The 11,085-nt window shown below is 47.9% G+C and overlaps 1 protein-coding gene across 4 annotated transcripts in view; it reads right to left on the reverse strand.

Annotated features, from left to right (window-relative positions):
* The window catches only part of Smurf1 (SMAD specific E3 ubiquitin protein ligase 1), a 102,186-nt gene extending 91,107 nt beyond the window's left edge, over positions 1 to 11,079 (reverse strand). For all 4 annotated transcript variants that reach the window (XM_005368054.1, XM_013354080.2, XM_026789723.1 and 1 more), the window contains exon 1: positions 10,995 to 11,079. In XM_005368054.1, coding sequence (XP_005368111.1) covers positions 10,995 to 11,049 — 55 coding nt within the window. In that variant the 5' untranslated portion in view covers positions 11,050 to 11,079. The remainder of the gene's footprint in view (positions 1 to 10,994) is intronic.
* Between the last annotated feature and the right edge of the window lie 6 nt (positions 11,080 to 11,085).

Raw genomic sequence — 11,085 nt, forward strand, 5'->3', positions numbered from 1 at the left:
CCCCAGTGAGGGCTGAGGGTAGAGTGATGTGGTATGATCTTCTGTATAAGTGTTGCTTTTATTGGTTTATGAATAAAGCTGTTTTGGCAAATGGATAGGCAAAATGAAGCTAGGCAGGAAATCCGAACAAAGACAGGAAAACCAAGTGAGGAGACGCCATGTAGCCGCCCAAGAAGCAAGATATGAGGTAACAAACCATGAGCCTCATGGTAAAATACAAAATAATAGAAATTGGTTAATTTAAGATGTAAGAGCTAGCTAGGAATATGCCTGAGCCATTGGCCAAACAGTTTTGCAATTAATATAGTTTTCGCGTGATTTATTGGATCTGGGTAGCCAGGAAACAAAAGCGCAGTCTAGTATGCATAAGACTCTAGGTTGATTCCCAACACAAAACAAATAAACGGACAAATAAATAAATACCCTTCGAGACATGCTTAGCTTGCAACATCTAGCAGGAGCCACATGTGATAGCACACACCTGTAGTCTAAGCACTCGGGTAGTTGAAGCAAGGCAAGCCTAGGCTACATAGTAAAACTGTGTCTAAAACCAAAGAAACAGATAACAAACATTGACATCAAATTTCTAACCTTACAGAACTGCAGGGGGGAAAAAAGGCCTTTTAACCAAAACAAAAACGGTTTCAATTTCTAACTATGGGCCTGACAAGAAAGCTCTGCCAATAAAGGTGCTTGCCCCCAAGCCTGGCAATATGAGTTCAATCTCCAGAGCACACACGGTGGGAACAAAGAACTGACGCCCCTGGCCTCACTCACGTGCTGTGTGTACATGCACACAGCATACATATATGAATGACTCCATTAAATTTCTACATCTACGTTGTCTTCTCTAAGACCTGAGAAGAGTTACACCGACGTCGTAAGTAAATGCGGCCCTCTTTCTGCACAGACCACTGACGATCCTGAGCAGAGCAGTGTTCCGCAGCTGAGCGTGTCCCCTCCCAGTCCGCATCCTCGAAACACTCTTCTCTCTGTGGTACAATGTGTTTCCAGAGAAGAAAATCAATCCCATGCTATTTTTTAACCTAGAAATAATGTGCACACAGAAAAAAGCTCTCTGTAAGGTCCTGATTCCTGCTCCTGTGTGACGCTGTCTGCAGTTCCCTGGAAATTATGCGACACTGTGAAGTGCGGGAACAGACCTGAGGCCACAGTGTCACCAGCAAGTGACTTGCAATCTTTACTGGGCCATAACAGATAGAGAAGGGCAACTGAGTGCAACTTTGGACTTCATCTCTAAGATATAAGAAGCAAAAACAAATTCAGATCCTCCACAGGAACTACCACTTTCTCTGTTTTTATGGAGTCAGATATTAAAATACCCTTTTACACTTCAAAAATTCAAATAAACATAACCTCCTGATCAGCAAGACAGTGCAATAGACAAAGACACCTGCTGTCAAGCCTAAGGCGCTAAGCTCAAGCCCCAGGAACCACAGGTGGAAGGAGAGAACTGACTCCCAAAGTTGTTCTCTGACCTCCACATGCGCCCCCCCACCACTAAATAAATGTAAAACAAACGAACTCCACTCAGTGCCGGCATATGCTAATTTATAAAGACCGTTTCTCAGGTCACACCTTGCACCTTAGGTGAGAATGCAGAATTAAGATCCCAGGTCCTCAAAGCTACATGAGCTGGCACTGAGTCTGGAGCAAACAACTGAGATTTACTTTAGGAAGCCGGATGGAAGGGAAAATGCCTCAGTGTCAGAAAGACAAACACTCCGAAGCCCCTGTTCTGGACAGCTCCTAGGATACTCCCTAGAGAGGAAACATCCCACAACATGGCATATACTGGGATACTAGTGTGTGCAGTCTTTAAAAAACACTCTGGGCTAGCATAATGGCACACACCTTTAATCCCAGCACTCAGAAGGCCAAGGCAGGAGTTTGAGGCTAGCCTGGTCTACATAGTGAGTTCCAGGTCAGCCAGGGCTACACAATGAGACCCTATCTCAAAGAAGAAAAAGAAGGGGAAAGGGTGTGGAGGAGGAAGGGAGAAAGAGAAAGGAGGAGGAAGATGAGGAAGAAAGAAGTAGAAGAGAAGGGAATAGAAAACGGGCATAAGAACAACAAGCAGAGTATCCTGCCATGGACTGGAAATCCACCTCCCTTCTATTTCCTGTGGTCCATCCATGTTCCCTGCCACCCCGTTCCTGTCCCTTTCCAGACTGACTTCATAAACTATGAAAACCACAATTTTACCATAGAGAAACTGTCTACCCTGCCATTTATCAACATTCTTCACTGTTTACAATTAATTTTTAGATGCTCTTTTGGATTTTATAAAACATAAAACCAGGGGCTGGAGAGATGGCTCAGAGGTTAAGAGCATTGCCTGCTCTTCCTGAGTTCAATTCCCAGCAACCACATGGTGGCTCACAACCATCTGTGGAGGGGTCTGGTGCCCTCTTCTGGTTTGCAGGCATACACATAGACAGAATGTTGTATACATAATAAATAAATATTCTTAAAAAAAAAACATGAAACCATCATACTTGCAAAAAAATTCCCAGCGGTGGGAGGTGGAGGTGGAGGCAGGATGATCAAGGTCATCCTTGGCTACAAAAACCCTATGTGCAAACACAACGCACTCAATCATGACCATATCCACCACTGAGCTAATCATTCCTGATCACACGTCCAGGACTTCACCACTAAAGATGATGCTAGGGGCTGGGAAAATGGCTCAGTGCATAAGAGTACTTCGTGTGCACGCATGAGAACGCAGGACACACATAAACAGCTAGGATAGCACACAAGCACCTGTAACCCCAGGGCTGCAGAGGGATGGATAGGAGGACCTATGGTATTTGCAAGCCACTAGCCAAGCTCCTGGCTCAATGGGGAAACACTGACTTAAGAGAGTAAGGTGGACAATGATAAAAAAGAACACATGTCCTCCCTGGGTGTGCATCCTCCCCCTCCACATACACACATAAGCTCATTTGGGCTCACTGACCCTATTGTGCCAGCAAATTTTCTCAATACACAGAAAACAATTCGTGTTTGTTTCTGAGTATTATTTTCCATGTTTACCAGTAACTTCCATAGCTGTCTTGGGTCTTAAAGTATAGCGTTACCATTATTATCTGTTTCAGTGGTTCTCAACCAGTGGGTCACAAACCCTTTGGGAGTCGAAGGACCTTTACACTGAGATCACCTAAGGATCCATAACAGTAGCAAAACTACAGTTCTAAAGTGGTGACAAAAATAATTTTAGGTTGGGGTCACCACAACAGGAGGAACTGTATTAAAGGTTGCAGCATTAGGAAGGTTAAGAACCGCTGCTCTACTTGTTTACGTAAGTGTAGGAAATAACAGCAGCTGCCAGGCGGTAGTGCGCACGCCTTTAGTACCAGCACTCAGGAGGCAGAGGCAGGCGGATCTCTGTGAATCCAAGGTCTACAAAGCGAGTTCCAGGACTGCTAGGATTCTTACACAGAGAAACCCTATCTCGAAAAAGAAAAAGAAAAGAAAGAAAAAAGAAAAGAAAAATGAAAAAGAAAGAAATTAACAGTTGGCTAAAGACACAGCTTAGCAGTGGCAGAGCACCTGCCTGGAGTGGCCAAGGCCCAAGGTCCAATTTCAAGCACTGTAGAAAGAAATCAAATAGAGCCAGGAACATAGCTTAGCTGGCAGCAGGCCTGCCTAGCATGCGTGAAGCCTGGGTTTGATGCCCAGCTCTGGATAGATCAGGATGGAAGCATCGCCTGCTCTCGGGGCATTCAGGAGGTAAAGGGAGATGCATCTAGAGTTTGAAGCCATTCTCAGCATGATGAGTCTGACACCAGTTAAAGAACTCTTTCCCTGCAGAGACAAATGTCTGTTCCACAGCCCTAACATAGGACCCAGGACAAACCAAAGTTCTATTCCACCAAAGTCCAACATGGGGAAATCAATGAATTTACTGGGTTTATTTACAGAACATGGGTGAGGGGTTACTTACAGCAGCATAGGTGACCCCAAAGCAGCCACACCAGCCAGTTTCACCCCAGAATGGACAAGGCACAAACAAAGCCCCCTCCTTCCGTTATCCCTCTACACACTACACACCCTAGCCCCTCCTCAGACCACAAAGCCACACTCAAAAGGACAAATTTACCAAAAGCAAGCAGAAGGGAATGGCTAAGATGAGGTGCGGTTCCAAAGATTCTCCCATACCCCTCTGGGAAGGGAAGGGCACCAAGCCGGGCCTGGTGGGTCTCTAGCAAGTAGTCACAGCTGCTCTGATGAAGACGAAGAAGGCCATTGTGCTGGAAGGATCACACTCTACCCTTCCGGATTCGGTGAGACAGGAAGGGAGGGAGGGAAGAAGGGGAGGGGAGCAATGGAGCAGGCACCTGAGGCCCTGTGTTGGCACTGCACTACTGTAACACTACAAATAAACTGTAACTATTCGCTGAAATAGTTAACCCACTTTGGCTAGGCTTTGAGTGGTATGAAAAGGGAGACACCTCCCAATCCAGACATGAAAACGCAGTCATGAGAAAATTCTACATCTCCCTTCTTCACCGAGGTTCTTCCAGGAAAACAGACCAAGATCTAACCCAGTGACTATTGCACCAGAAAGTACCATGGCCCCCAGAGACAGAGGAACACCAGCTGCCAGCTCTGACCAAAGGAGCCCTAGATTCTGTTCCTGAAGGCAGAATCCAAGAAAGATGTGAGAGCTTAAGACATCTGAACTAAATCAGCCAGCAGCCTGGGTTCCTGCCTGGTGACACTTGATGAGGCGACATTCCTCTGCCAACTAAAATTCCTTTCAGCAGGGCTGGAGGTGCCTGCAGGGGGAACTTCAGAATGGGTGGGGCCCCAATAGTCCATCACTTAATTATTGTTTTAAAACAGTAAAGAGCCCCCACCCCTGCTAGCCCAGAAATGTAGAACTATTTCACTTTAAATTTCTAAATGGATTAGATCTGGTCTGGAGATGCAAGAGTAATTCTAACATTTGAAAAAGAAGATGCCCCATCTAAGGGGCTGAACTCTGTCTTTTGGAGTGCTTCCTTCAGACTCCCCTTTAACTGGAGTGACCTTAGGGACTTCAGTGAGAGAGAGCAACAAAGAGTGCTGGGGCTGCAAGCAGTGCAAGCTGTGACTTTCTCTAAACCAAACTCACCTACAAAACCACCAAGCAGCCCGTGTTTAAATGGCTTAGTGATGAAAACAGATTTATTTATTTTTATTTATTTATTTCTTTTGGTTTTTCGAGACAGGGTTTCTCTGTGGCTTTGGAGCCTGTCCTGGAACTAGCTCTTGTAGACCAGGCTGGTCTCGAACTCACAGAGATCCGCCTGCCTCTGCCTCCCGAGTGCTGGGATTAAAGGCGTGCGCCACCACCGCCCGGCCAGATTTTTTTTTTTAATCTACATTTCTTTAAAAGAATTTAACTTTGCCGGGCGGTGGTGGCGCACGCCTTTAATCCCAGCACTCAGGAGGCAGAGGCAGGCAGATCTCTGTGAGTTCGAGACCAGCCTGGTCTACAAGAGCTAGTTCCAGGACAGGCTCCAAAAAAACCACAGAGAAACCCTGTCTCGAAAAAAAAAAAAAGAAGAAGAAGAATTTAACTTTCAACATTGTTTTGAAATTACAAAGAATTTGACCCATGAACGAATCCTGAAAGTTAGGTTTTCTCGGCCAGAACACCAAAAGCACTGTGAGGATAGATTTATTTTGCTGGAGTGTGAGCTAAGCCATAATTTGGCCATTTTAACTTTTAACCAGTGCCCCAAGTGCGTTACACAAGTCAGCCTAGTTAACTGACCCTTGTGCTAAGGCAGAAACAGTGCAGAGGGGTGGCTGCCCTTTCCTTTTCAGCCCTTGAGAAAGACTGCCTCCAAGACTTCGCTGAGCTCAGAAGCTGAAAACTCATGCAAGAGAAGGAAAATGCAATGAGGGCTGCAAAACAAGAAGCACTGATATATCTGTCTGTCTCTCTCGCTCTCCTTCTCTCCTCCCCTCTCTCTTCACACACACACACACACACACACACACACACACACACACACACACACACACATGAATTTAAAAACTCTAGCTTAGGGCCTCAGCTATCTGAGTGCTGAGTCCCAAGAGGAGATGGGGAAGCAAAGAGGGTCCTCGGTTGGCCAGCGAGTCCAGAGGAATCAGCAGTTCCAGATTCAGTGAGACCCAGTCTCAAAATACAGAGTGAAGACATCACCAGATGTTGACCTCTGCCCTCCACATACATGTGGACACACTCCACATGAACCCACCCACCCAGGGAAAAGGATCTATTCTGATGTGGATTCGCAATTACTTAAAAACACAGGTAGAAATAAAGTATATGAAAGTATATCCTGATGCACAACTGTCCCTACTCCTTTCTGAAGTGGAGGACTCTAAGGAAAGTTACTTGCAAGTGAGGAGATGGCAGCTATAAGCTACCGTGTGGCTTCTCGAGTGATCAGGTCATCACTCATCGTATTACAGCGGTCAGAATAAAAGTTCCCCTGGTCTTGGGCTCTCTGCTGGAGCAAACTGACATTCAGCACTCCTAACCGGTTCCCTTAATCTTTCTTAAGATCCACTGAACTCCTCTGTATCAATGAGGCCACCAGACTGCAATTGGCTAAATTAAAAATACTAGCAACTGTGACCACAACCATTCACTCCAACTTGCACCACTCAAACAGACCCTGCAACACCTAGGCCAACTTGAAAAAATGGTCTCACGTGTCCAGAAACAGCACGCCACCAGATTAATTTCCTCCCTCACTTGCAATTATACTTCCCTACATGGGACACAGTCCTGGCTCCAAACAGCAAGAAAATACAAGGAGGGCCAGGTGAGTTCAAGGTATAAGCGCTAGATTAGAAAGACAGCTCAGTGGTTAAAGGCTGAGGTTCTAAGTTCAATCCCCACCACCATAGCAGCTCGAAACTGTTCATTTCAGACCTGAGGATTTGATACCCTCTGCTGACCTTCGAGGCTGCCAGGAACACATATGGTGCACATACACACAGGCAGGCAAAACCCTCATACATATAACTAAGTCTAAAAAGAAAAAAATTGTTTTAAAAAAACAAAACAGACACAAAAAAGCTGAGGCAACTTGTTAGCAGCACAAACAAATCAAAATTTTTGAAGAGCAGCATGCAACCTCAGAGGCCAGTTTCCAGTTGTTCGAAGTACCTGGGGTTCATTTGCAGAGCTGAGTGTCCTAAGTAAGTACACAGCATTTATCTGTGGACCTCACAGGAGCACAATTCTTACAACTCCCATGGAGTCTGAAATCCAAATTTCCAAAACCGCTGCATTCTCTAGTGAACTCTAAGATGTCTACAGGATAATGCTCACTAAATAAGAATACCAGAGTTTGCACATATTGATGCCCCTAAACATCATCAAACAGCCTACTAGACACAAAGACAGTCATTAAAATTATATTAACTTAAACACAGAAACTTGAACATTCTTTTCTACTGCAAAGATCAGTTTTCCAAAGCATTTGAATGTATTACTCAACAACTTAAAAAAAAAGGGGGGGGGGAGTTCCATGGAAAGAAAAAGAAAGTGTAAATATAACCAATGCACCAAATTATGGCTTGTCCTTTAACACAAATTTCTGAGTCTCAGGGTTGAGAAGAGAAAGCCCACACACAGGCGAACGGCAATGTGAAGTAAGTGGGTAAAGCACATTGATGGATCATGTAGGAGATCAAAGATGTTTATAACAGGGCTCAAGTATCAGGAAAAAGAGGAAACTGAGATCCTGAACGGTAATTAATTAGCTGCCCATCATGAACTGCTCGCCTGACTGATCCGAGTGCCCTGACCTGACAGGCGCTGTTCCCCAGAGCCAAGTGTGGACCCCAAGTTCTCAATGCTCGTTAACACTCCAGTTCCTTCACTTTTGTGCTGTGATGCTGTGTGGTTTTCTCCACAAGATTACAACAGGTCTCTCTTTCTTTTAATTCTGTCTATATGTTTGGGTTTGTGTGTGTGCAGGTACGCCTGTATATGAATGCATGCAGGCCAGAGATTAACCTCAGATGCTGTTCCTCAGGAGCCATTGACTTGAGGCAGGGCGTCTCACCAGGACCCAGTGAGGCTCAGGTACCATGCCCAGCCACATTCAATTTTGTAAGTGGGCACTGGGGGACAGTTCAACTCCTAATGCTTTATGGGCAAGCGGTTTCCTGACTAAGCTGTCTCCCCAGTCCCATTAACTGTCATTTTTAAGAACTCTTTTTTTTCCCTCCAAATGCAAATACATAAATAAATGCTGAGACTCTATAACAGAATTTAACTTTAGAGAAGTTACAACCTAACCATTCTCGTTTCCTGTGTCAACATAAAGATGAAGGCAGAACCTAACCTACCTCATCTTCCATAAAATGGCTGGTTCCAAGACTTCCACACAACTGTCATTATACTGCCACCAACCCCAGTCCTGTGGACACTCACAGCTGCTCCGAGACTGTCATCCCTGGTCCATCCCCATCAAAAGCCACCCCAAAACTCTGAAACCTCCCAAGTCTTCAACGCCAAAATTAGCCCAGGAAAGCCTCCCTTTACCAGCTGCCTAGGATCTGTTGATAGACACCTGACAAAATTAGCCCAGGAAAGCCTCCCTTTACCAGCTACCTAGGATCTGTTAATAGACACCTGCCACAAAAGCGGTAATTGGAATTTCTAAGCCCCTGGTCTCATTTCTACTAAAATGGCCCAAGTCAATCACTTTAAGAGGAAGGCTGAAACCAATGTGGATTATCACTAATATCACAGCCAGTGCCAGCGAGCAAAGTTTTCACAAGGATGACTGGCGAAGAACCTAACTTCCTAAAAGTAACGGCCAACACAGTGATGCACATTGCAGCCGCCAAGTGGGTCCCCTCCAGTCACCTGCTGTTTGTCCACCAAGACCACGGGATGGGTTCTAATTCAAAAATCATTATCTGATCAGACATCTTTAGAGAAAAAGTATCAATCTTTTCTTAAACAGAACATTCAACTGCTACAAACTTTTCAAGAATTTCCACTATGGGGAGGCGGGGGAGGGGGAGTATCACCATGGTCACAGACGTTATGGAAAGGCTCAGTCTGAAAGGACATGCAGAGAGCCTTAGTTCCGATCACACTGGCTCAGAACAGAAAAATCCAGGGAAATCCCTACAAGGCTTCAGACTTAACGTTGATTTCCTTTTCTGAGCTGGAAAGCCCCAAAGCAGGCCCTATGCCAGCCCTACCATCCAGCCTTAGGGATGGATTCAAACTGATAAGGTCTGCAGGGAAAGGAGAGGGAGAAGGAAGAGGAGGCCAAGGACCCACGATGGGGCAGCTATGGCAGCAAGCTTGCTCTTCCTGTATGCAAACTATCCTGCTGCTGTCAACAGCAAGCTTTGTGCTCACTTTGAAGGTGGCACTACAGAGTACCTAGGAAACCCAAACATTACTCTGAAGACTCAAGAGTGGAACAAGGAGCCTGCGCAGGAGCAGCTGCCACAGCTGGTTGGGGGGCGGGGGGGGGTGTCGCGCCACAACAGGGACTCAAGGATGTGGCATTGAGGGGGATGGTGAAGGCACTGCAGAGGAGGTAGGAACCGAAGACTCTGGAGTACTAAGTGGCCAGGCCTCAGGGAGAACGGAAGTGGACTAGACTGGAGAGGTCTGGACCATTGAAGAGGTGGGGGAAGTGATAACGAAGCTGGGAGACAGACAGGCATGAGGAATTTGCGACTGAAGGGTGGAGACTGTAAGACAGAAGCGAGGGGGCGGGAATGAAAGATAAGCAAGGGCGGAACCAGGCAGAGTCGAGGGGCGGGGCTTGGGCAGCGGAGGGGGCGGGGCCAAGAGGGGAGAAGGAAGCTAGAAAGAGGGTGGATTTGGGGAGGTAGGGGAGCAGAGATGAAAGAAGCAATGCTGGCTGGTAGGGGGTGATTCTGAGGGTACCAGGAGGGAGAAATGAGAGGGAAAACAACAGGTCAGGAAAGAGAGTGGGTTAGGAAGAAAGGAGTCGAAGTAAGGAGAAGCTACAAGGGGAAAGGAGGGCAGACAGGTGGGAGGGTAGTGAGGTGAGGGACTAGAGAGGGACCGCAGGTAGGAGGATGGGAAGTGAAGAGATGATGACGAAAATCTGAGGGGAGGGTGGAAAGAGCTAAAGGAGGTGCAGCGAGGGGGCGGGACCCACATGAAGTTGAAAGTAGGTGTGGGGCTGAGGGTGTTGGGGGCGGGGTCTAGAGAGAAGCAGAAGGTGACCGGTGGGGAACCCCAAGGGGCGGGGACCTCTATACAGCTGAGAGTAAGAGTGGGGCAGAAAAAAGAGCCAGGGGATGGGTCTGGGGAGGGGAACTAGGGGGCGGGACCTGATACAGAGGAGTAAGGTTAGGGGCCGAGGGAGGCAGTTAGGGGGCGGGGCCCATATGCAACCGACCGTAGGTGTGGGCAGAGGGAGCCGTGCGGGAAGGGAAGAGACCTGATGAAGAGGAAGAAGGCAGAGGAGGGACCTACAGAGGATGGAGATGGGGTAGGGGGTAGAATCTCACGAAGGAGGAACAGCCAGCAAGCCAGGCTTGATGCAGAACAAGCCTGCTGCCTGGGCCTGCAGAGCAAGCAGGGGGCGGGGAAAAACGCAAAGGGAGGAGCCTGTTAGGGGGAGGGGGCGGGATCCTGCAGAACAGTCGAGGGTTGAGCCTGCTTAGGGAAGCCGAAGGGTCTGCAGATCACTAGGGGGCGGAGCTTAATGCAGAGAAGGCGGAGCTGTCGCAATGGGGGCGTGGCCTATTGGGCCGGGGGCGGGACCTGATGCAGAGGGAGGGGACTGAGCGGCGGGGGCGGCGCCTACAGAGCAGCCGGGGGGCGGGGCCGCGAGAGCAAGCGAGGGGCGCACGCCGTGGGGGGTGCAGCGGTCCCGGGACAACGGCCGGTGCAGGGGGAGCGAGGTGGGAGTCCGCAGGGTCCCTGGGACCGCCTGGGGGCGCGAGGGCCGCGGCCCTGTCGTGCCTACCTGTCAGACGGATCTTGATGCTGGAGCCGTTCCTCCGCGTCCCGGGGTTCGACATCTCCCGCCAGCGGCCGGCCGGCCTCGGATCCAGAGC

This window comes from Microtus ochrogaster, unplaced genomic scaffold, assembly GCF_000317375.1.
Source record: "Microtus ochrogaster isolate Prairie Vole_2 unplaced genomic scaffold, MicOch1.0 UNK27, whole genome shotgun sequence".
Lineage (NCBI taxonomy): Eukaryota > Metazoa > Chordata > Mammalia > Rodentia > Cricetidae > Microtus > Microtus ochrogaster.